Source organism: Phascolarctos cinereus, unplaced genomic scaffold, assembly GCF_003287225.1.
Source record: "Phascolarctos cinereus isolate Bilbo 61053 unplaced genomic scaffold, phaCin_HiC Scaffold_9;HRSCAF=440, whole genome shotgun sequence".
In the NCBI taxonomy this organism is placed as follows: domain Eukaryota; kingdom Metazoa; phylum Chordata; class Mammalia; order Diprotodontia; family Phascolarctidae; genus Phascolarctos; species Phascolarctos cinereus.
Window position 1 is genome coordinate 227835897 of NW_027556402.1, and position 23229 is coordinate 227859125.

Here is a 23229-nt window from a genome sequence, read left to right on the forward strand (position 1 = left end):
AAAGGAGGGAAGGAAGGAAGAGAATGCACTAGTGATTTAACTTAAGGAAGGAAGGAAGGAAGGAAGGAAGGAAGGAAGGAAGGAAGGAATGGTCATCCCGACTGCAGGATGAACTCCCTGGGCCTCAGACCACTAAGGGGCAGGGCAAGTTTACCAGCGCTGCGTCTGACCCAACTCTCCTGTTGACATCATGCCTTGCCCATCCCAGGCCCGTCTCATCTCTCCGGCCTCTGCCCGCAAGGCCCACCGGTCAGGGCTCGGCCTCCTCCCGAGGCCCGTAGGCCTCCCCGGCCCTCCCCGGCCCTCCCCGGCCCTCCCGCCCTTCCTAAGATGGCGGCCGCGCCGGCGGCCGCTCTAGGCACGCCTGGCTCCGCCCCTCGCGCCCTCTCGCTGGTTACGGCGGCGGCGTCCCTCTAGAAGAGGCGCTCTAGCGGGCTCGCGACGTCTTCTCGGTGGCGGTGGGCGGTGCGAGCTGATCGAGTTGCTTGCTTGCTACGTGCGGAGCCGTTAGTTCATGGCTGCGACGGGCCCGGGGGCTGAGGTGCGGGGGACGGCGCGGCAGGAGCCTGGACGGGCGCCGGGCAAGGTACTGGATGAAGGCCGAGGCAGAAGAGCGTTGAGGGCTGCGGGGTCCGAGTACGAGGCCGGTCACGGGCCTAGGAGGCGCCGGGCAGTTGTGGGGGCGCCTCGGGCTGGGGCTGCTGGGGGGGATGGGGGAATTGGGGAGCGTACGGTCCCGGGCTCGCAACCCGGTCCCGCCGTTTTCCTCGCTCTCTGGGTGACCTTGGGCGCGTCCTTGCGCCCCTCCCCCACCTTGCCGCAATGCGGATGAGCCTCTTGCTGCGTTGACCGGGACCCCGGGTTCGCATCTTCTCCCCGACACGCCCTGGGCCACGTTCTGTAATTTTCCGGGGGTGGGGAGAGGCAGCTACGCAGCACAGTGGACCTCGGGAGTCGGGGGCCTGGGTTCAAGTCCTCCTCGGTGCTTTGTACTTTAATATCCCCGCGCCACGGTTCTCCCGCTTGTGAGACTGGAAGGGTTGGACAAGATGGCCTCCGGGCTCCTACGTTTGTAGAATTGTAGGGGCGCCTCGTGTTGACTCTTGACAACCAGACCAGTTGGGGTGAGTTTCTAACGGTGCTTCGCATTGCGTTGTGCCCCTCTTAGCATCAAGGTTCTTTGCGGTTTGGGGGGCAGGGGGGCATCAGGGGCGGTCAGTCGGTGCCCGTTTCTGGAGAAGACGAAGCACAAAGAAATGGGAGAGGAGGGGGAGGGGAGCCGTGGCGCACTTCGGGGAGTGGGGCTGCACGTGCCCAGGGTGTAACGTTACCCAGAACAGCCGCCCCCACGACTCCAGCACGGGGATGGACCCTCAAAACCCGTTTATTTAGAAGACGTGCTCTAAAATTGCTATGTCAGTGTAGATTTGGAAAATGGTGGAAGCCACCAAAATGGCCGGCTTCGGGGGCGTGGCCAAGGGTTTGGTGCAATGATGTAATGCGGCCGAATGCCGCAATGCGGAGGCCGGGCGTGGCCCGGGAGATAAAGAAGAGCCGAACGCCGGAGTCCGGAGGGGCGGTACCGGGGTGCAGATTAGGATACCTGCTGTTTAAGGATCGCTTACTGGTAACTGATTTCAATACTAGTTTTAATCCTTCTCACTCTTTTTTTTTAAGTAAATTTGAGGACAATGTGGCATCAGATTAAGAGTAAGGAGTAATTAATTAATGAAAGATGAGTATAAACTAATTTTTTCCTAGTAGTTAAATAGTGCATGAGGAAAGAGATAAAGGGTGATAGTCGGAGGTGATGACATGGACAGAGAAGTTTTGTGGTTTAGGGAGAGAACTGAGCATATTGTAGGTAGAGGGACATAGCCAATTGAGTAGAAAAGATTAAAGATAAAGAGTAAATGTTTGCTTAGAATCCCTGAGGAGAAAGGGGGGTGTGGCAAAAACCGGAATACAATAGAGGTGAGCAGGAAAGGATTGGCCTCTGACTCCAAGGAAGGGAGGTGATGAGTGAGGATTTAGGTTTTTAGGTGTGTGGTGGGGGGGGGGATTGGAGATGGGGAATCTGGTTTAGGTGGTCTTAATCTCTGTTAATTTGGAGGTGGCTATCGGGGAGTATGGGTGGAGTCAGGTCCACTGCTGGGATTTTGTAGAGAGATGCAGTTGTCTTCTGTTGGTGAGGTTCCATTGTGTTAGCCTGAATTGGTAATGGCTGCAGTCAGTAATCATTATTTTATTCAGCTGAGAGGAGTGAAGAACTCGTGATCGGAGTGACAAAGGACTTAGGGATTCAGAAGTAAGCCAGTGCCATATTGAAATGCCAAGGAAACTGAAGAGAGTAAAGCCAGAACAGGAGTGATGAACTTGGAAAACAGGACTTGTGGAGTAAATTCAAGAGGAATGAGGGAGTAGGAAAGGTGAGGGTAAGAGACTAGTGAGAAAAAGGAATTTCAATTTTCAGGGTCTTGGAAGTGAAACAGTTTGCCATGAGGAACCAAGGATGTTTACCCTAGAAAAAGAAAGCCGTGGAAATAGGGAACATGATAACTGCTGTCTGATGTTGTAAGGACCCATAAACAGAGGATTAGCCTTACTCTTTGTGGTGAAACTTTCAGGGGCAGAAATGGGTTCCATAAGTGGGTGGTTTACACATCCTCCCCACACACAAGTAAGGATTCTAGGGATCCTTCTCTTCCCTCCCCCCCCCAAAAAAATAAGCTTGGAGGAAAAATGCAAACTAACCTGGGGGAGGGGCTATCACCTCTCACCCAGTATTAGAAAGATAACTATATTAATGTGCGGTACTCATCCATGTTTTTTACCTCTGTGTAGGTCATTATGCTCTTTTGAGTGATCATACATCTCTTTGAGGGGACTCTATCGTTTTCTAAGGCTCAGTGAAATAAGAATTAAGTTTATCTTAAGATTGGAATTCTGCAGAATCTCACAATTTTATAGAATCTTGGAGGGGTGGGGAGGGCTTCTATAGTGGAGCCAAAGAGTAAGTGTTCAGTTAGTAAATATCTCTTATGCACCTGCTATATAGGCCAGGCTCTGAGCTAAGTGCTGGGAATACAAAGAAAGGCAAGAGTTCCTGCCCTCAAAGAGCTCACAATCTGGTTCTTTCCAGCTCCTAGCATTCTTTGTTCAGTGTTATAAAGAAGAATCCTTGTTGTAGTTGATAGTGGTATCGGATCCTTTAAGACAGTGGAGGACATTTTTGGTGAGCATTCATCTTCCTCTTTTTTTATGCCCTGTGTGATATCAATATCAATAATCAGAGGGGTGTTGTGAACTTTGCATTTGTGGTTTTGAAAATCGTTTTAATATTTAATCACATTGATAAGGTTTTTATTTTGTTAATCAGCATATGCCAACAACAGAAAATAATTCTCGACATCTTTATCAGTTATGACAATGGAGGTATGGTTTATGGTGTAATAAAAAATCACCTTCGAAGGGTTGGCTTTTTTTTTAAGAAGACCCTCTGGAGAATGTTGTATAAATGATTCTCATTGAAATTTTATAAGAGATGAATAGGTTTATGAGTAATTGTTGCTGCTTTCTTTATTGCCTCTTTTGGTAATAACAGGTCTATCATCCCTTCCTTTTGGAGTCCTCCTTTTGTGATACTTTGATGTTCAACATTGGAATGCCTTTAAATATTTGTAAAGCCCTTTCTTAACCTTTATTTGCAGGGGAGAATACCAAATCACTAAATTTTCGAAAGGAAAAAAAGGTTCTGCATAGTAACATGAAAATACCCATGATCTTTTATAGTAGAGCTCTTAAGCAGACTTAAAAATCTTCCATTTTCTTCCATATCCCAAGTGATGCAGGTGCAGAAGTACTCTAAAGAGGTTGTTATGGCCTATGATTAAATCTGTAGATTTTAATACCTTCTAGGAAAATGGGGGAGGAAGGGTCGCAATGGTAAATCAGCAAAAGGTTAGCAAACTTAGATTTGAAAGAAATTTTGGAGGGCATCTAATTCTATCTCTTGATTTAATAAATGAAAATGAAGTAAAGCAAGTTGCTGAGTTTCCTTAGCCAGTAAGTGGGTGTGTACTAGGTCCCAATCCTAGATTTTTTGGTTACTCCAACCATAGGGCTTTTTCCCTTTTGAAACTAAGCAAAATTGGATGAGGATCACAGGTGGTTAGCCAACCACAAAGAGAAGTAACTCAAAGGTTGAAGTAATTGACAAAAGAAATTAAAATTTTGTCCCTAAAGGCTTTCAGCAGTTGGTCCGAGTAAACTAAGGAAAAATTCTCAAGAGTCATTTAGCATGAGTAATGTTCTCTGAGAGGAAGGCCTTTCCAGCTGTAGTGTGTGGCTAGATGTTAGAGGTGAGGGACCCAGTTCGTGACAATTGACTTTATTTCTCTTGCACCAAGGATCCAACAGTTGCTTTACTTCAGAGCAAATACTACACTGGAATCCAGTGGTGCCACCACATTATCGAAGCAGTTTTTTCCCCCTATATTTAGAAATTTCTGTGACCTCTATTGGCTCCATCTTCCCAGCATACTATATTGAAACTCTTCCAGTGTTGAAGAATCTGTAGGCATATCTTTGTTACCTGTTATGGCCCATGACAACTTTGTTTTCACTGTTTTATCGGGTTCTACCTTCAAGGCAAATAAAATTTGTTCCTGGTGCTGCATATTCATGCCCACAAAATGCTTTTCATTGATGAGTGGTTGGGATGGTAGTCAATTTCACTTGCTCCCTTCTAAGGATTTATGGCAACCATTTTAAAATAGTTGCTTTTACAGAAATGGCTTCTCTGACATTCTTTTGGTTGTCTTCCACTACTGAAATCACTTGACCTTTTGTAGTCCATTCAGTTTCAGATTCTACATGAAAGTCATAACTGTTCTGGTGGCTACTCTGTTGTATGAGTGAGTTCAGGGTGAGAGAGTGGGTTAAGCCATGTAGCTATAGCAGAGACCCACTATCCTCTTGAATGGACAGCCACCACTGTCATAGGTTGCTTTTAAGGCTGTCACTTCTACAATGAATTTCTTCCCTGTGTATTTGGTCAAATTCATCTTTTCATCCCAACTTTATCTTTTTAAGTGTCGTTTTTATTTCCTTATCTAGTAAGTTGAATACTGACTACCAAATGATGGTTCCATTGTTAATAAAAAATAGATCTGCTGTAAAAACATTGGCAAATCCATTCACATCTATTTGTTGCTCTACCAGTTTCAACTGTGAATGCTTTTGGGAAGATTCAGCCTATTGCCCAGTTTGTGAAATGTAGTTGTGTGGGCAGTCCATTGATGGACAGTGAACTGGGCTCAGAATTAAATAGGAGGAAGAGAACTGCAGGCTGGATTGCATTTGGGAAAGTTCACAGCGCTTTTCAGAGATCCCAAGCTGCTCTTTGTTGCAAAAGCCCATCTTATTAACAACAATATTCTCCCAGTGATACTATATGCCTGCAAATCAAGGAATACTATGCCCCCAGAAGAATCAAAATTGCAGGTGACTTGTGGAAAGAGTCTTGATGGGGCTAAATAAACTTGTATGCAAGAAATCATATAAAAAACATGACTATATATGACCAAAAAAGGAGTTGAACTGGTCAAGGGATAACAAATGGACAGCCTGAGCGTTGCTCTGGTATTCACAGAATATTGAATACCTGGAGGAAAACCTCCAATGTATTGGGTAAATCCTCTCTGGAGGATATTTGGACAAGAATTGCCCAGGATGAGAAGGCGTGAATGGGATCTGCACCAATGGAGGATTACCCACATTGATGAGCATACTTCCAGCTTCTTTGACAAAGAAACTCCTTGGCTCATGTATTTCTAGTTCTAAGGGAATTATCAGCAGAAAAGCTCATTGCTTTTGAGAGGGCCTCTACTCACGTGAGGGAATCTGGCCCACGTTGGGCAAAACTTGAATTTTCTCTGTGAACTTAAATAGCATGCAGTCAGACATTGAAATTAATCTTTAGTTTCTTTAAAAATGATCTTTGTTTTTATATCACCTTATTGTGTTCTGAGGTCAAACCAGGAATTTGACCTTACCAAGGACAAAGGGTGGGTGTGTGTTTTGTGCACGTACATGCCCATGTACAAAGTTGAGGATGATATGAGACTACTTCAGTTTTCCCATTCTGGAAATGGGGAAAAGATTGGGTGAAATAAGTAAAGACTATACCTTCCCAGACTTGAGCTGGCAAAACATTCTGACTTACCCTAGGACTGTTATCTTTTGAGATATCTCCCCAGCTCAAAATTTACCATTTTTTAAAAATAAGCTGCCAATAAGCCTGGCCCTAGTCAGCCACTTCCATTAATCTTAAAAAATAACAAAAGACCTTCTGGACTAGCAGAGCTGTCCAAAAGTAGAACAAGCTGCCTTGATAGAGTTCCCTGTCCCTGGCAGTCTTCAAGCAGAGACTGAGTACTTGTCAGAAATGTTATAGAGAATTCAAGCTTCAGTTAGGGGGTGACATCTGAGGTCCCTTCCCATTCTTAAAAGATTTTAGACTCGGGATCTAAATGACTCGTTTAAGGAAAACCAACCTGATTGCGCCAATCAATCATTGAGCATCTATTAAGCACTTACTATATATACCAGGACCTTTTACTTCCGGAGAGACGTAAGATAGAGTCATAGCTTTAGAGCTGGAAAAAAACCTCAGCTCATCTAGCCCAACCTGCTCATTTAACAGACGAGGAGCCCAGCTCCCAGAGAAGTGAAGGGATCCACCCACGATCACACAGAAGTCAGTGGTTTGGTCACGGGCAGTTCTTAAGTGCCCTTTGATGTTATTCTTGTGTCCCGTTGTGCTAGATCTCAAGCAAAAACTGCTTCTCTATGCAAACATTGTATCCCTTCTTAATAAATGTTGTATTGGATTTAATTGTGATTTAAGCTGATGGGACATCTTGAATAACTACTGATTTGAAGCAAGAAAAACAAAAAAGGGGCAGGCAAATAAGTATGCAATTTTATTTTAAAATTAGACAAGCAAATTGTGATTTCAGTATGATGCTTAAAATGGGATTTTTTTTTTTATAACTCTCGTATGGTCATCCTGAGAAATGGGTAGTTTCCAACTTAGAAGTGTCCAGATAGTCAGTGCAGTATTATTATAGCTTTATGTTCAGAAATGGTGAATGGGAAGAAACTGTTAGAAGTAGAAACAACTTCCATCCTAGGGTTAAATTCCTTAGCTAGGCTAGCCTACCTATTTAGTGGCCCCTCTTTCCCTCCTCCCCTGCCCCCCCACCCTTTTACCTTGTTTTGCCTCCACATTGGACTAACATTTTTTTGTTGACTTTTTTTGTCTTCCTGGACTTCCTCTTTTTAGAGAGTCTTCTGACTTAAATGCAAATATTCCATAAACAGGTGTGAAATAGAAGAATAACTTTGTGGAATTAACACAACTGAAATCCCCTAACTTAAAGCAAGTTGAACTTGGAGGGGGGGAGGGGCTGCCGCTGTTGACTTCTGGTGCCTAGTCTCCCAGTATTCTCTCCAGAAAATCTTAGGAAATTGGTGATTCTGAAGACACATTTAGCCAGTTTCAGAATTTCGCCTGTAGCCAACTTTATGCCCAGGAAAGGGCATTTCTAGCCTTTCCTCGCTTCCTTGTATCCAGGATTCTGGTTATTACTGTTAAATGAATTTCTCTGGTCTCACATGGGGTTCTAACCATAATTGTTCCTGTGAAAAAATTCCAAGTTCCAAACAGTTGACTTAAAAAAATGAACTTTGAATATAACTGTCTCAAGTTGTAGACTAAAGTTATCTTTGTTGGATTTGACAGCTGAATTGAATACGGATGTCATAATCTTGCAGGTGTTACTGAAATTTATAAACCTGCAAATGTAATCCAGAATATGGAGCATGGAGGAGAATTTTCTTTTAAAAAAAAAACGGCATATTATATTTGCAATAGAAGTTTTAAAATGGGGAATAAAATTCTATAGGGTATATAAATCTGATTTACTTTTTTTAGTCTCAGGCCTTTTAGGTAAAAAAACATTGTGACATAAATCTGATTCACTTTAATGCTTTCTCTAGGGTGATCCTCAATAGGACCTACTAGAGACTACAGAAAAAAACCTAGGCAGAATAAAAAAAAAAACGGTGAAATAGGTTGTTCTAAGGAAGTAAGATGGATCCCTGTTCAGTTGGAGTTCAGCTTCGTGCTACCAATGAATGTCATAAGACATACTATACTCGACATACTGGCTTCAAGACTTTGCAAGAATTGTCATCAAATGATGCGCTTTTACTTCAGCTTAGAACCGGAATGACCCTCTCTGGAAACAATACTATTTGCTTCCATCATGCAAAAATTTACATTGATCGATTTGAGGACTTGCAAAAGTCTTGTTGTGATCCTTTTAACATACACAAAAAGCTCGCAAAGAAAAATTTGCATGCGATTGACTTAGATGATGCCACTTTCCTAAGTGCCAAGTTTGGAAGACAGCTTGTACCTGGTTGGAAGCTTTGTCCAAAGTGCACACAGATAATCAATGGAAGTGTGGATGTTGAATCTGAAGATCGCCAAAAAAGGAAAGCTGATTCAGACGTATGTATATGGACCAATTTTTCGCTTATTTAGGTCTGCAGTTTAGAGTTTTGCTTGGGTAGTGTAGAAGCATACCTTCTTTTGGTTATCATTGCTCATAAGTACTTTAAATCAACATGATATTATACATACAAAATTCAGACAGGTGAAAATCATGTAAATGGTGCTCACTTACTTTCCTATTCCCTCTTTCAGCCGTTTAAGTGGTAGGATCAGAAAAAGGAGTGACACACTTTTTTTAGCATTTACTGCTAGAAGAAAGTCTAGGAGGGAATAGCAGGTGGCTTGCAATGAATGTTTCTCCTTGCTCCTTTTATTCTCTTCCTCTTTTGTCCTCACCCATGTTTGGATTTGTGTGGGTGTAAATCTAGGAGCACAGCTCAGAATCTCGTTCCTCTGTTCCCTAATTTTAGGCCTCTCTATGGTCACCAAAAACATGACTCTTTGTGGCAAAGTTTTAATTTTGTTTTGGTGGGGTATGAGATATGGTGTGTCTTGTTTTAGAGGTTCTTACCTTGAACAATGTGTACTTTCTATTTGGAAAAATTTAACAATTCAACATTTAAATAGCTAATGAAAAACTTTAATAGAAGGCTTTTTAAAATTGCTTGGCACAGGCTCAGATTTGTATATTAGTGGGTAATGAACTATATTTCTCTCTCCTACCCAACACCAATAACACTGCCATGTGTTAATAAGCACTTAAGCACTTTTTCATTCGTGCTGCTAGAAAAGATCCTGGGGACTTAATTAAGTGAAGCCTAGTTTTTCTTTAACATGTGCAGTGTAAGGTGACCTTTTCCTTGCATTCTTGAAGCAGTTCTCCTGGTATTGAACGTGTTAATTCGTAGTCACGTTTCAGAAAACTGAATATTGCTTTTTGTCAGACTCCTGTCTATCCTAATACAGTAACGCATCATCAGGGTGTTCTACATGTATGATTAACTATGAAGCTAAAAAACTTACACCTTTGAGTGATTAAAATTTTTTTTTTAATTTAGCCACTTTTGGAAGAATTTTTAGTCTCTTTCACAGTTTACTGATTTCGCAGGCGGAAGAAACTGAACTTAAATCTTTGACTCAGCCATCATTGTGAATGTCTACTATTTCACTGTGCTGAGTTGGTTTTTGTTTTGTCTGTTTTGTTTTGTTTTGTTTTGACTTCCTGTTCTCCACTGCTATCAACCTTTAGTTCTGCCGCCAGTGTGTCTACCTCTTATGCTTTCCTCCTGTGCTACTTTTGATTTGCTGTGATACAATAAAACAAATAACCAAGATTGTTAGGGCTGTGTGATCTGAGAGTCAGTAAGCACTGAATAATGGCCTGGTGGCTTCTTCTACAGAATAAAGTTCAGCTTTAGTGCATTGGGCTCCCAGACTTTGTTTCATTTCTGGGCAAGGCAGTATTCTATTCTGTATGGTTAGCTTGACAGTCATTAAGAGTGAGATGTTTACTATTTGTGCCTTTGATGTGGTGATCTAACTTGGAATTTTTACTTTTCCTTAGGGAAGGACTGCTAAAGCCTTGCGGTCCTTGCAGTTTGCAAATCCGGGAAAGCAAACTGAATTTACTCCAGAAACTGGTAAGAGAGAAAAAAGAAGGCAGACTAAGGCATCCAATTCAGACAGGTAGGCAACTTATAAGCGTTGAAGGCAGTGAGTGGATTTCAACTTTAAAAATTCTGGCTTTATTAATAATCAAATTATATATAAAGAGCATAATTTATAGCCTGGTAGTGACATTTACACTACGATCATGGGTTCTTTCATAAATTTATGTCTGTAGGTTTTTTGGCTACGTAAATAATAGTAAAGCCAACAAAATTAATCAAGGTGCAGCTGACTTGGGAGGTAATTTATTTTACTGAATTGCCTTAAATACAGATTGAAAAAAAAGGAAACATTAAAATTAAGGCATAATACAAATTAAGTACGGTGACACTTCTGCATACACCTTTGCTCTTTGAATGGTAGCATTTTCAGGTTTTGTTTAATCCATTTTTATTTCTGTTAGCTTGACTGGAAGAATTTTTTTTTGGCCTTGCATAGCAATCACTTAAAATACTCTTGTACTTCACAGTATCGGATTTAAACTACCAAGCCCACAAAAGAGTAGCTAAATTGCTTGGGCAGGGAGGGGGGGATTGAGGGAGGTCTTTGTTTGTTTTGGTTCTGGTTTGTTTTTTAACCCAAAAAAAATGGTGGTTTGGAAGTTAACTTCTGTTCCTATATAGAAGTAATGACTTTTGGGTGATAATTTGGGATATTTTCTGTCCATACATTAGATTTCTACTTCTTAAATAGAGATTGTAACTATTGAGTATATGATGGTTTTGATCTAAAGTTATGAACCACTTTAGCAGGACCATACCCAAGTTGTTAGAAATAGCCATATTGAATATCAGAAATCCTTTTGGTCATATATTTATCGGTTTAATATAAATTTTAGAAACAACATACTTTTCTTTACATAATGTTGGTTTTGTGCTAAAAAATGGAAAAGAAATAGGTGGGAGGCTTGGAATTAAAAATTCATAATGGTAGATTCATTGTTAGGAATAACTTTTTTTTTCTTTTTGCAGGCAAGTTATACCACCAAAGAGCAAAGTCTATGATAGCCAGGGCCTCCTGATATTAAGTGGGATGGATCTCTGTGACTGCCTTGATGAAGATTGCCTGGGGTGCTTCTACGCGTGTCCCAATTGTGGTTCTAACAAGTGTGGAGCCGAATGCCGCTGTGACAGAAAGTGGCTTTATGAGCAGATTGAAATAGAAGGAGGGGAGATTATTCATAATAAGCATGCTGGTTGAATGAGCTGCTCTATTTCCTTGTAGCTCTAAAATTCTACTGTGTATTCAGAATTCAAGCATGATAAACCAGTGACAAAAGATTTGAAAAATGTTATATTACGTGAATGTTTTGTGCTAGGTGTTTTAGAATTCATTGTTTTGTGTACATTTTAGCTGGACTTAAAAAAAAACAGCTTTAGTTTATTGTGGATAAATAAGCAAGCTGAGTAGTTGGGAATAGTGCTTTCCTGTACAAGGAGAATTGATCTTTGTAGAACTGTTAAAACCATTCTGGTTACTAATGAGGTAATAAATGGGGGCAAAATCTTCAAAGCGCTTTATCAGATTACATTCCCTTTGAGTAAAGAAACAAATAATGAAAATTCAGTTTTTTTGAGACTATCCTAAGCATTCTTACTCCTTTTCTACCCAGCTTTCTGTCAAATTAGAGATTCTTAATACCTTTAAATTTAAATTGTAGCCCAATAAGTTCTAAACAAATGTAGCTTCACTTAATTTAGCACTTGGCCTGGCTTTCTAAATTGAATTAATACTCTGTTGCGATGTAGATTCAACTCTTTATACCACCTCTTCTTCCCCCAAAAACATTGTTTTCAAGTGGAAGCCAAATAAGCCTCTTCATCAGATAGAATCCAGGTTTCCTATCCTATCAAGAAATATGCTTAACTGACATTAAGATTGTGTTCCTGTAATCCCTTCAGTAAGTTACAGCAGTACACTCCTTAGATTTTTTTAAGAAGAGGTATATTTCTCATGGTAGAATAGTGTATATGAAATCTCAAGTTCATAAATTGCCTTTAAAATTAGAGTTGTATTTCAGATATTAAATACAAATTTCAAATGGTGGCTCAAAGTCTTTTTAACACATTTATTTGGGAAATTACCTATAGAAAACTCACTTTTTCAGCTTGCAGATTTAGCTTTGAAGAGTCTGCCTTCAAAAAGACTCAGTCATTTTAAAGAGTTCAGTAAGAAATGTAAATCCTGCTAGTTTCTTGAATGGTAATTTGCAAGGCTGTTGAGGTTTGGTACATTGCTAAACAATGAATCCACAAGTTTATTTCCTATTCCTTGTTTGAAGTGAGAGTACAATGGAACCTTCAGGTCCTTGTTACGTTGTTGCTAGACTTTTCAGGGGACCTGAGTGTTAATAAAGTAAATGCTAAAACTGTGTAAATGCTAATTTCCGTTCTGTATGGATTGTGATAGAGAAGTCAGTGTTAACATGCTAAAAAGTTGAATTGAAATTAGAAATGTTAAGTATCCAGATTTTGTGTTTTCAGGTATATATATATATCTATAGATGTTGCTAGTTCAGTTGTACTTTTGCATAATTGGTTAAGTTGAAGGGTTTTTGGTGGGGGGTTTTTTGTAGTTTTATTTGACTTTCTACAGATGTAGTGTCTGTTAATTAATAGCTGTGCTTCTGCAATGAATATCATACTGGTAGAATCTAGTGTTAGAGAATCTAGTTGTAATCTCCAAGTCCTTGATGAGACTTTACATATTAGGGCCCCAGAGCCCATACTAATTTTGCTCTCTTGGTGTGGGCATGGTCAGTTTTGTTGGAAAAATCCTTTTTAGCAATTGTCTTTACTTCTTTATTATTCTACTGAGCATCGTGTTTATATAAGTAATATAGGTACTATTCGCATAGGTATTGTACCTTGTCAGAAGTATATTAAACATTAAAATATCTTAATGCTATATGCTTATATACTTCAGGAGGAAGGTGTTGAGTTCTTCCTAATTGAAGGCTTCAGAAGACTTATCAGTTCATTGTGGAGACAAAGTGATAAGAGCTATAGTAATACACAGAGAAGGGAATTGTTTTGGAGGTTAAAGCTATTGTAGCAGGAAGATCTAATTCAAAATTGATTTACAGTTTGATATCTAATTGTCATCATTATCTCATTCGTGTGGGTAACTGTCCATCCCTATATAGATTCTACTCATTCTATCTTGTGCAGTTCTTTTTGTCTATCTTCTACATAGTATCTAAGCTGTGCACCCTTAACACGAAAAGAATGAATACCGTGATAGCAGTATTTACTTTGTCACCCCTACTTTTAGATATGTAAAACATTTTCTTCAACCCAACACAGGGCCCTTGTCCCTTCGTAGCTATTTTTCTTTACAAACATTTTTTCTTTATATAAAGATAAAGTAGCAGTGTTCCAGCTTAGTTAATTTTGGCCATAGCATAAAATTCTGCCTTTGTCCAAATTTTCAAGGTTTTGAATATAAATTTACCAACTGGAAAGTCAGAATACCACTGTGTGAATGGTTACTTGATCAATTCAGTTTTTCCCTTTATAGTTACTTTGGTAAAGACATTTTGTTCTGTTGTGAAGTTTGTGTGTGATTTATTTGATTTTTGCTGACAGCTACTGGAATTATAAGAAAATAAACCAAACTTCTCATCCATTACTGCTTTAGCTTGATCTCTTCTAAAAAACAAACCTTTGTGCGTTTTGAATCAATAATTACATAGTGATTCAGTGGTGTATCAGAAAAGCTCTGAACTCAAATAAATTTCTTAAACTCAAGGATAATATTCAGCCTTACTGTCCACTAGCAATTGACAAGACAGTTTTGGGGCTTCCAAAAATTTTGATTTTCTGTAGTTATAAGTGAAGGAACTTAAGTAAATGATTTTTTTTTTAGGCAGTTGGGGTTAAGTGACTTGCCCAGGGTCACACAGCTAGTGTCAAGTGTTTCATGTAAAAAGATAAGTTATCAGCAAAACTTCTGAGCTTGCTTCTATGTTACTACAAACATGAAATTATTGAAAAGAATTGATCTTAAGAGAACAGGCTCAAAATTTTGAGTTTAATACGGTTTTTAATGACTTTAGTTCTGAGCTATAAATAAGATTTTTCTTAAAAAAATTTTTAAGGTTGTAAGCTTTATATTCAAATGCTATTTTAAAAGGGTTCATATATTTAAATTTTGAGGTGATAAAACTAAAATTCAACACTCGAATTTTCTGTAGATTTACTCATGAGGAAGTCATTTCATAACAGCCCTCTCAAACTGGAAGAACGTTGTCACTCCATCTAACCTAGAATCAGATTTTATGTCTTAAAGCGATAATAGTGAACTACCAGACTGTGACCTGAGACTCAGTCTTAGCACTGAAATGTAAGGTAGTTGTTGCAAATCACCCATGGAGTGAGACCTGAGTGAATGAGGGGGAAAAAAAGAAACAAACTATTAGGATTTGTCTCTTGGAGAAAGGCTTTTCATGATCTAAAACCAGTATCTGGTGGTAAGTAGAAAATCATCAAGAATCTTAACTACTTAGCCCTCAAGGAAGAAATGGTCCTAGGTGAATCGAGTAATTCAAATTTCATTCCTCTTGTAGTTGTAGTGGTGGATTCTCAATATCTTTGGGTACCCAAAGCAAATAAGAGCTTCCAAACCCACTCTCGTTCTCCTTTCTATTGATGGTTTTGGCATGATGAATAGGACAATTTTTTGAGGTGAGTTAGGAAATTGGTTAGTGCTGGTTTCTGATGATGATTGCCTAAAGATGGACAAAGTTACTTGTCCAAAGGCATCCATTAATGGGGGGGGGGGTTGCACTTTGTGAATTTCAAAGTGCTGCTTATATGTGAGGTATTTTTCATTGAGTTTACATATCTTTCCTCAAAGAGTGACCATTTTTACTTGGGTTGGGTTTCGTTATCTTTATTGAGTTACACTTCACGTAGAGAGACATAAGCACTTTCCTAATCCAAATGGGAATTTTAGTCATTAGATCATAGGTATAGAGCTGAAAGGGACCTTTGTAAAATATCCTGAACCCTTCATTTTGTAGATGAGGAAATTGAGGTTCAGAAAAGTTGTGATTTGCCCAATGTCACATGGCTAGTAGGTGCCTGAGGTACGATTCAAACCCAAGTTGTCTTGACTCCAGGTCCCTTACATGAAGGAATGCTAATCTAATAAAACTGAAAATAAACACTGGAGTCGTCATGTTTTAAAGATTAATGTTAACTGAGGGGAAGAGTAAAGACGTTGACAAGCTTCTAGAGTGATGTTTCCCACATTGTTAAGTAGTTAACCTTGTGTTCACATTATGGGAATCTTGAGTTACAAGAGTATGTTAATACTTTGCCCTTAAAATATTAAGAACTCATGAATTAGGAGTATTAAATGAAGCAAATTTTGAAATTAAAATAAGCTTGATTTTCCCAAAGCTATGTGATAAAATAGAAAGATCCCTGTACTTTAAAGCCCTTTCAGATATTTGATTTCTGTCCATTCCCCTTAATGTCTTCTCAAAGCTAACCATCCCTGTATTCTTTAACCAGTCCTCATGTGACATGGTTTTTCTAATCTCTTTACCACCCTGGGTGTCTTTCTCTGGCATAGTTTATCAAGATGACAGCCAGAAACAGGCAGTATTCCTGGTATCTGATCAGAGCATAAATCAGCAAGACTCCATTCTGTAGTATGTGACCCAAGAATGCATTCACATTTCTGGATGCTGTGTTATTGTTGATACAGTTGAGTTTGCCACTCACTGAAACCTCCAGATGTTTTCCAAGTGAAATTGTTGTTTAACCATTGTTGAACTTATTCCCTCTCCAGTATATTTTTCATAAAGCAGGATGCTTTTGTGATGCATAAATCTTTTTTTAATTTTTATTTTTTCCATATGCTTTTGAGTTGAAAATTTTTCTCCCTTTTCCTCCCCCCCACCCTCCCCAAGATGGCGCACAATCTGATATAGGTTTTACATTTACATTCCTGTTAAACATATTTTCACATTAGTGAAGTTGTAAGTAAAAATTAAAACCACTACGAGGAACCATCAGAAAGATGAAACAAAACTCAACAGAAGATAAAAATAAGTGATAGCGATTCGACTTCCATAGTTCTTTCTTTGGATGTGGACAGCATTATCCATCCCAAGGCCTCTGGAAATGTCTTAGATCCTCATAATGCTGAGAAAGGTTCAGTTTAACAATGTTAGTCATTGCATAACATGGCTGTTATTGTGTACAAAGTCCTCTTGGTTCTGTTCACTTCACTCAGCATCTGATGCATAAAATCTAATCTAAACCTTGTATCCAAAAAATGTTCTCCAATGCTTCCCTATTACTAAAGTCCATATGTTATCACTGTCTTCCACATGTTCTGTTATTCACCCAAATAGTTCCACTTCTAATTCCCAAACATTGAGTGCCTTACAACCTCCCTGGTTTTGCTCATGCTCAGATCTCTGCTCCTTTTCACTTGTTTAACTCTTGCCCATCCTTTAAATACCAATGCCACTTCTTCCATGTAGCCTCTCACACAGAGAGATCCTCAAACAATGTGTTGTATACATCTATGGAATCATCAGCTGATGGGTGATTTCAAAGCAGAAAGGGACCCTACAGGCCAGCTAATCCAATCACCACTATAAAGGTGAGGATCTTGAGGGCAACAGAAGGTGATGATTCAAGTCATGGGGTTAACACGTCACAGTTGGGATTTGAACCCAGAGTCTTGGTCTCCAAATCCAAATTCATTATACTGTGAGATATTTGTAAACTTCAGCATAGTGCCTACCAGGTCATAGGCACTTAATGAATACTTACTTTTTTCCCTCCTTTCTTCGTCTTTTCTTCAGTCCTTCCTTTCTCTAAAACGAGATTAGCCGTCCTGAAATTTAGGTTGCATGTCAGTCTTTGTCCACTTAGCCTCCATCAGATTACAAAGTGGAATTCTCCCCAAGATGATTATCATTTCTACATAAACCAGCTCCTATTGTTGGCTTATCTGACTTTTGAAGAATGAAATTATCATTGAGACAAGTCGAGATATTGTTAGCTGCCCTACCTTGGGTAGAAAAAGCATCATCAGCTGTCTCGATGACTAAAGTCTGGTTATTCTGTCATTCCCTTATACCAAAGCTCATCTTGTATCCCAAGTTCCTGCTCTGTCACTACAGTTGTTCTAAATGTTATAGCAGCTATCTGGGCTATCAAGCTTAGCATCTGTCTTTTTTTCTTCCCCTTTTTCAGTGTAAAACCCATTTAAATGGATTTCTTAAGAGTCCAGGCAAATGTATTTTGATTGACCTTTTACAGGTTGCATTTCAACTAGCCAAGAGCTTGTCATTTCTAGATTTTCACAGAATACCAAATCATTGAAACCTAATATGTGCTCCAGTAAGTGATGGGCTAGATGTGTGATATATAGAAATACTTAAACGTACTTAGTGGCTGCATGTAACAGAGAGGCAAATGTCAAAGACAACTGAGCAGCATTGTCTGGCTTGGCTCAGGTAGGTACACCAAAGAATCAGGGAAAGATAAACCTGAGATTAAGAATTAAGCACTGATTCCTCATTCTTATTCTTTACTTCACCGTGTGGAGAGAACACCGTAGTGGTTTCATGTAAGTTTGGATTGGACTCAACTTGGATCAGAAGACACCAGGGCAAAAGTTCATGAAGAACATTCCCCATCCACCTGTAAATCCTTAGGGGTCAATGGGTGGGTGGGGTAGTTTTGATATTGTACAGAAAAATTTAGTCTGAAAGATTAATTTGGTTGCAACCCTGGACTTACCTGAAATTCCAAATTGATCCTGTAACTGACCGTGTAATGGCCGTATGGATCATAACTAACCTGGGGAATAGAGGGGCAAAGGGATATGTCAGGCCTGAATCAAAATTGGAAACTGCCCACTGGGAGAGCCACGGGATAACGCCAAATTTGTCGGCCCATTTACAAGCTGTCTTCCCTCTTCTAAAGTGCCAATTACTTTTCAAAGCTACTTAAGAGACAAAGGTGGAAGATTGTGGAGGGTAAAATAAGTGGCACTTAGTGTCTAGAGTGTGAGACTTGGTGTCAAAAGACTTGGGTTCATATCTTGTCCTAGATGCTTAATACCTGTGTAACCTGGCTGAAGTCAACCTCTCTGAACCTCCTTTTTCTTAACAGTAAAATGGGGATAATACTCCCTAGCTCAGAGGATAGTCTTTGGCATCAAATGAGATATTCTATAAAGTCCTTTGTAAACCTTAAAGGATTGATAATGCTTCTAGCTCCTGGGCAAGTTACATGACATTTCAATACCCTTGGGCAAATCTTTAAAACTAGCAATCATGGAAAAGGTGCTCACCTGCCGTCTGTAGAGAGACTTTCCTCAGGAGAGCTCTTACCAATGAAATCACGGGTGCAATACCTATCCCTATTCAACAAATATGTATTAAGAGCCTGCTGTCTTCAGGAAACTCTGTTTTGCATGTATGGTCCCCTGGAGCCTCATATTTACTAGGGGGATGTGACCAATATATTTCCCTATTCCAAAAGAACCATATTGCAACCCATCCTCATCCAGGAAGCCTCCCTTAATTGCCCCCATCAGCGCTAAACATCCCCTAGGGCCTCATACAACACTTTGTGCTGAGCCCATCTAATGCATTTACTAGTCTGGTAGGCACCCTCGATTTTAGGAGGATGTCCCAGGGTTTTGGAGGAAGGGCGGTGTAAGAGGCCATAATGCAGTAGGAAGAGCTCTGGTTTGGAAATGATAAAGACCTGAATTCAAACCCCACTTCTGAAGCCTTGTCTGATGTGATACTAAGTAAGTCAGAACCTCTCTTGGCCCCAATTTCCTCGTCTTTAAAATTATGGGTTTGACCTAGCTGGCTTCCGAGATCCCTGCTATGGCTCAATTGCTGATCCCATAGACCAAAATTCAGTAGAGGAAATCAGTCCAAGATGGACAGGAAGTCCTAAAAATAAAATCATGAAGACAAATAGAAATCTGATGAGGAAGAAAAAGAGGAGTTGGCTGAAGAGAAAAGCGTGGATAGCTGCACAGGGAAATTGTGAACCAACTTATATTTTTAAAAAATATGATAGAACCAAGTCAGACAACAGGACAAATACAAAAACAGGACTATTCAATATGAATAGCTGATGAGCAAAGCTAAGGATAACCAAAAGGGATTTTGATTTGATTTGGTTTTAGCCATGACGGAGCTAATTGAAGAAATGAGGACCATGATTAATGACAGCAGGAGGCAAAGTTGCTCATGAGAGCCAATTTGCTTCTGATTTCTTCCTCCTTATCCCCCCCCCCCGTTGAAAAGTCTAGAACAAAATTAGCTAAATAAGAAGCTAGTTTCCTAGAGAGTAGAGAAAGAACACCAATTCGCCCTTGTTAAATTCAAGTCACTAAGGTCCAGATAAATGACATCCTAGAGCAATGATAATAAGTCTGTGCAAGCTTCATGATCCTTAATTTTCAAATGAGAAACCTGAGGTTCTGAAGTGGTTTGTAACTTGCCCATGATCACATAGCTGGTAAATGGCTGAGGCAGGATTCAAATTCAGGTCTTCTGATTCCAAGTCTTCGAACTCAGCTTTCTTTCTGCTCACTGGACTCTATAAAAATTACTAAAAGAACTGGAATATGTGACTGCTGAGTTGGTAATTTTGAAAGATTATGGAAAATGGGAAATAGGCCATGCAATTGGAGAAGAAAAAGTATACTAATTCTCCCAAAAGGAAAGAGAATTGTCTACACACTGTAAGCCAGTGAGCTTGATTTCAATGCCAAGGAAAATTCTGGAAGGTTTTGTTATAGGAATGATCAGTGTGCATCTGAAAAAGGAAGCGTTGGTCGCAAGGAGACGTCCTAGTTTCATTAAGAACTTGTCATGCCAGACTAATTTCATTTCCATTTTTGATAGTGTAGCTAGACTGCCACTGTAGTTTGAGAGAATGCTATAGATAGAGTTTACCTGAATTTTAGCAAAGCATTTGACAAAATCTCTCATGATATTCTTGTGGAAAAGGTGGAGAAATGTGAGCTCGACATCTTCAAGTTTATAGTTCAGTGGATTCAGAATGGGTTGACCCAAAAGGGAGTTATTATTGGGTTAATGACTACTCAGAAGAAGCTGTGCATGTACTATCATGCAAAGTTTAAAGGGATAGCTAGCAACACATTACAACACATTACATGACATAGGATTTTGAAGGTTAGAACATCATCACTTTTCTATTAAGAAGAATTCCAGCAGAGATAAATGTGAAGTCTTGCACTTGGATTCACAAAATAGCTTCACAAGTACAAGATGTGGGAGGCATGGATGTGCAGGAGATCATAGGAAAAAATGTTCATCCTTCATTTTCAAAGAAGACCAGTGTCATACAGGGTGGTTTTGACTTGCCCGTGAAATGATATAAGTGAGGCAGAGTTGCACAAAGTTGTCAGCCTCATGCTCTCTTCCAGTCCAGTGGTAAGACAAAAGTCAGGATGACAGGCAATGAATGCAGCAGATGCCCTTGGTGTCTTCAATATCTACCAAGCTCTAAGCGCTCGACAGCACCTACCTCAACCACTTTCATAACCATTGGAACCAATTGTTCTAATCCACCCATTCAACCAGGTAAGCCTTCACATGCTTGGGGTAGACATCCCCCCAACTCACTGATGAGTTTGAGGCCCACTGGTTACCCTCAACCTGGTTTAGCCCATCCACAGAGGTGGTTTTACTGGGGTGTGGCCGTTGCACATGCTAGTTTCTTGGGGCCACAGATAAGAGTTGGGTGAGATGTAGACATCAAAGATGAATGAGCAGCCCAGAAAAGGGCTCACCAAGCCCTCACGCCAGAGGTGCTAGTCCTCCCAGAACACCTCATACACCCACCAGTTTAGTGAACTGCAGACTTGGTATAATATGAAAGACAAAGGTAATGCAATCTCATGCTGCATTAACAGAGTCAGGCTTACAGGAATTGTCTTCCTGGACTCTGTTCTGGCCATATCACATCTGGAATATTTTGTTCACTTCTGAGGGCCGGATTTTAGGAAGGATGTAGATATCCGAGAACGTTCAGGTAAAGATGACCAAGATTGTCAAAGCCTTTGAGTCCATACTAGATGAAGATGCACCAAAGGAATGAGGAATGTTTAATTTGGAAAAAATGTATAGTAATACTTGGAGCTGACTGGCAGAGTAGCTGTCTGTCTATAAGAAGTCAGGAAAAGAAAAGAGATCTTACAGGCAACCTAATCCAATTCCTTCATTTTACTGATGAGGAAACCCCAGAAAGTTTAAATGGTTTGTCCAACATCACAAAGGGAGTAAGTAGCAGATTCAAGCTGAGATTCATTCAGGCTCCAAATTCAAATTTCTTCCCATTGTTCCACACCGTACCACGTGCAGATTATTCCTTTCCCAGATGTACTAATTGCATTACTTATCCAGGGGCATTTAAGTGGTAAGATAGTGGATGGAGCTCCAGGCCTGGAGTCAGGAAGACTTGTCTTCCTGAGTTCAAATCTGGCTACAGACATTTACTAGCTGTGTGATTCTGGGCGAGTCATTTACCCTGTTTTCTTCAATTTCCTCATCTGTAAAATGAGCTGGAGAAGGAAATGGCAAATCATTCCAGTCTCTTTGCCAAGAAAACCCCAAAATGGAGTCACAAAAAGTTGCACTCGAATGAAGCAACTGAACAACAACAATTATTCTATTGTATTTCAGAACTGGGATTTGAATCCATTTCATCTGACTCCAGAACCAGTGATTTTTTCACTATTCAAACACTATTCAGTTTTCCGTTATGTTCAGCACAGTACCTTATACTTAATAGTATGTGCATAACTTTTTTGTCAGTTGAGTATTCAGTAATGGCTAACTGGACATCCAGCTGTACTCTCTGGGCTACATAGATCTCCCGTAAGGTGAAAGAGTTAGTTTACCCCAGAGAATATTGAGTCCTTGACTGATAACTTTGGGTATAGTCTGCACCATTGCAAGTTGAGAGAGGGAAGATCCATAGATTATCCCCCTCTTCATTCTTTTCTTCTCCCTTTCCTCCTGTCCCAAGAAAGCTATACCAAGTGGCTCAGCACAATGGAGTGTCATTTCCCCAGCATCCTTTATAGAGATTATTCACCCTAAAGGAGAAATGGTAGTCCATTCAGAGAATTCCCGGAGAGTCTGGTCAGAATCTGGTTTGATCATGAACGTCCATGTAAAACACTTGGGTTGAGCTCCCCCCAACGGTGTTGTTGCATCGGGTCCTAACAACCCCAACAGTGGGGCTAAGACAGGAATGAAATTGTTAATACAAGCAATAAGGAAAACTCTAAGAGAGTACAAAACTTTTCCATTTATGCTCAAGTAGAAGCAACAAAAAATTCTAAGCAATTCTCTAGGGAACTAAACCTTGTAGATGTATTCGTGATGGATTCTGGTTTCTGTTGGTTTGTTGCAGTTATTTGGGACGTGGATGGATTTGCTTTTGTCGTTGCCTGTATGAATATGATCAAGATTAATTTGTTAGGTGAGTGGAGACTGGAATGAAGTGGGGAGAGACTTAAAGCAGGAAGACCAACCAGCAAATGTCTTCTGAGACCTTTTGAGGTTTGGAAAATTAGGTGATCCCGCTGAAGACGTGTGGTGCAGTCTCCTCCCTTTTTATCTGGGGACGTTGTCAGATATCTTTCAGATGTGGTCAATGTGCCTTTTGGTTTTAACTTTTTTTTTTTTAACATTGGGAAGGAAGGGGCGGGGGAGGAGTATATTAGGAAATGACTATGATATAAAAACCAAAGGCATCACTACCACTTTAAAAAAAAAAAACATGTGTGATGAAATGATAAGCTCACTGAATTTAAAGTCAGACAGCCTGGTCTCCGTTCACAACTTTATCACTTACCCTCACTTCTTAAAGAGGCCTGTTCACTGAATGGTCATTACCTCACTCAAAGTGAGAACCTGGAAAGAGCTTACAAGAAGGCCAAGGTCTCTCGCTGCATCGTGGGCCATCTCCAGTCCTCCTAATTCATTTCTGGCCACTGGACCCAGA

The 23229-nt window shown here is 40.0% G+C and overlaps 2 protein-coding genes across 10 annotated transcripts in view; one reads left to right on the forward strand and one right to left on the reverse strand.

Annotated features, from left to right (window-relative positions):
- The window catches only part of LOC110192608 (uncharacterized), a 208567-nt gene extending 206983 nt beyond the window's left edge, over positions 1-1584 (reverse strand). For all 9 annotated transcript variants that reach the window (XM_078148299.1, XM_078148297.1, XM_078148294.1 and 6 more), the window contains exon 1: positions 155-1584. In XM_078148299.1, the coding sequence (XP_078004425.1) occupies positions 649-1149 (501 nt within the window). In that variant the 5' untranslated portion in view covers positions 1150-1584 and the 3' untranslated portion in view covers positions 155-648. The remainder of the gene's footprint in view (positions 1-154) is intronic.
- On the forward strand, positions 497-13819 carry ARL14EP (ARF like GTPase 14 effector protein). The gene is made up of 4 exons (XM_020963867.2): positions 497-586; positions 8065-8581; positions 10089-10210; positions 11164-13819. The coding sequence occupies exons 2-4, from the start codon at positions 8159-8161 to the stop codon at positions 11390-11392; spliced, it is 774 nt and encodes a 257-aa protein (XP_020819526.1). The 5' UTR covers positions 497-586; positions 8065-8158; the 3' UTR covers positions 11393-13819.
- The last annotated feature ends 9410 nt before the right edge of the window (positions 13820-23229 follow it).

Bases quoted from the DNA above. Each gene is read 5' to 3' on its own strand.
- ARL14EP (XM_020963867.2), top strand. From the start codon at position 8,159: ATGGATCCCTGTTCAGTTGGAGTTCAGCTTCGTGCTACCAATGAATGT. The intron at 8,582-10,088 runs GTATGTATATGG...ACTTTTCCTTAG, and splicing joins AAAGGAAAGCTGATTCAGAC to GGAAGGACTGCTAAAGCCTT. The intron at 10,211-11,163 runs GTAGGCAACTTA...TTCTTTTTGCAG, and splicing joins AAGGCATCCAATTCAGACAG to GCAAGTTATACCACCAAAGA.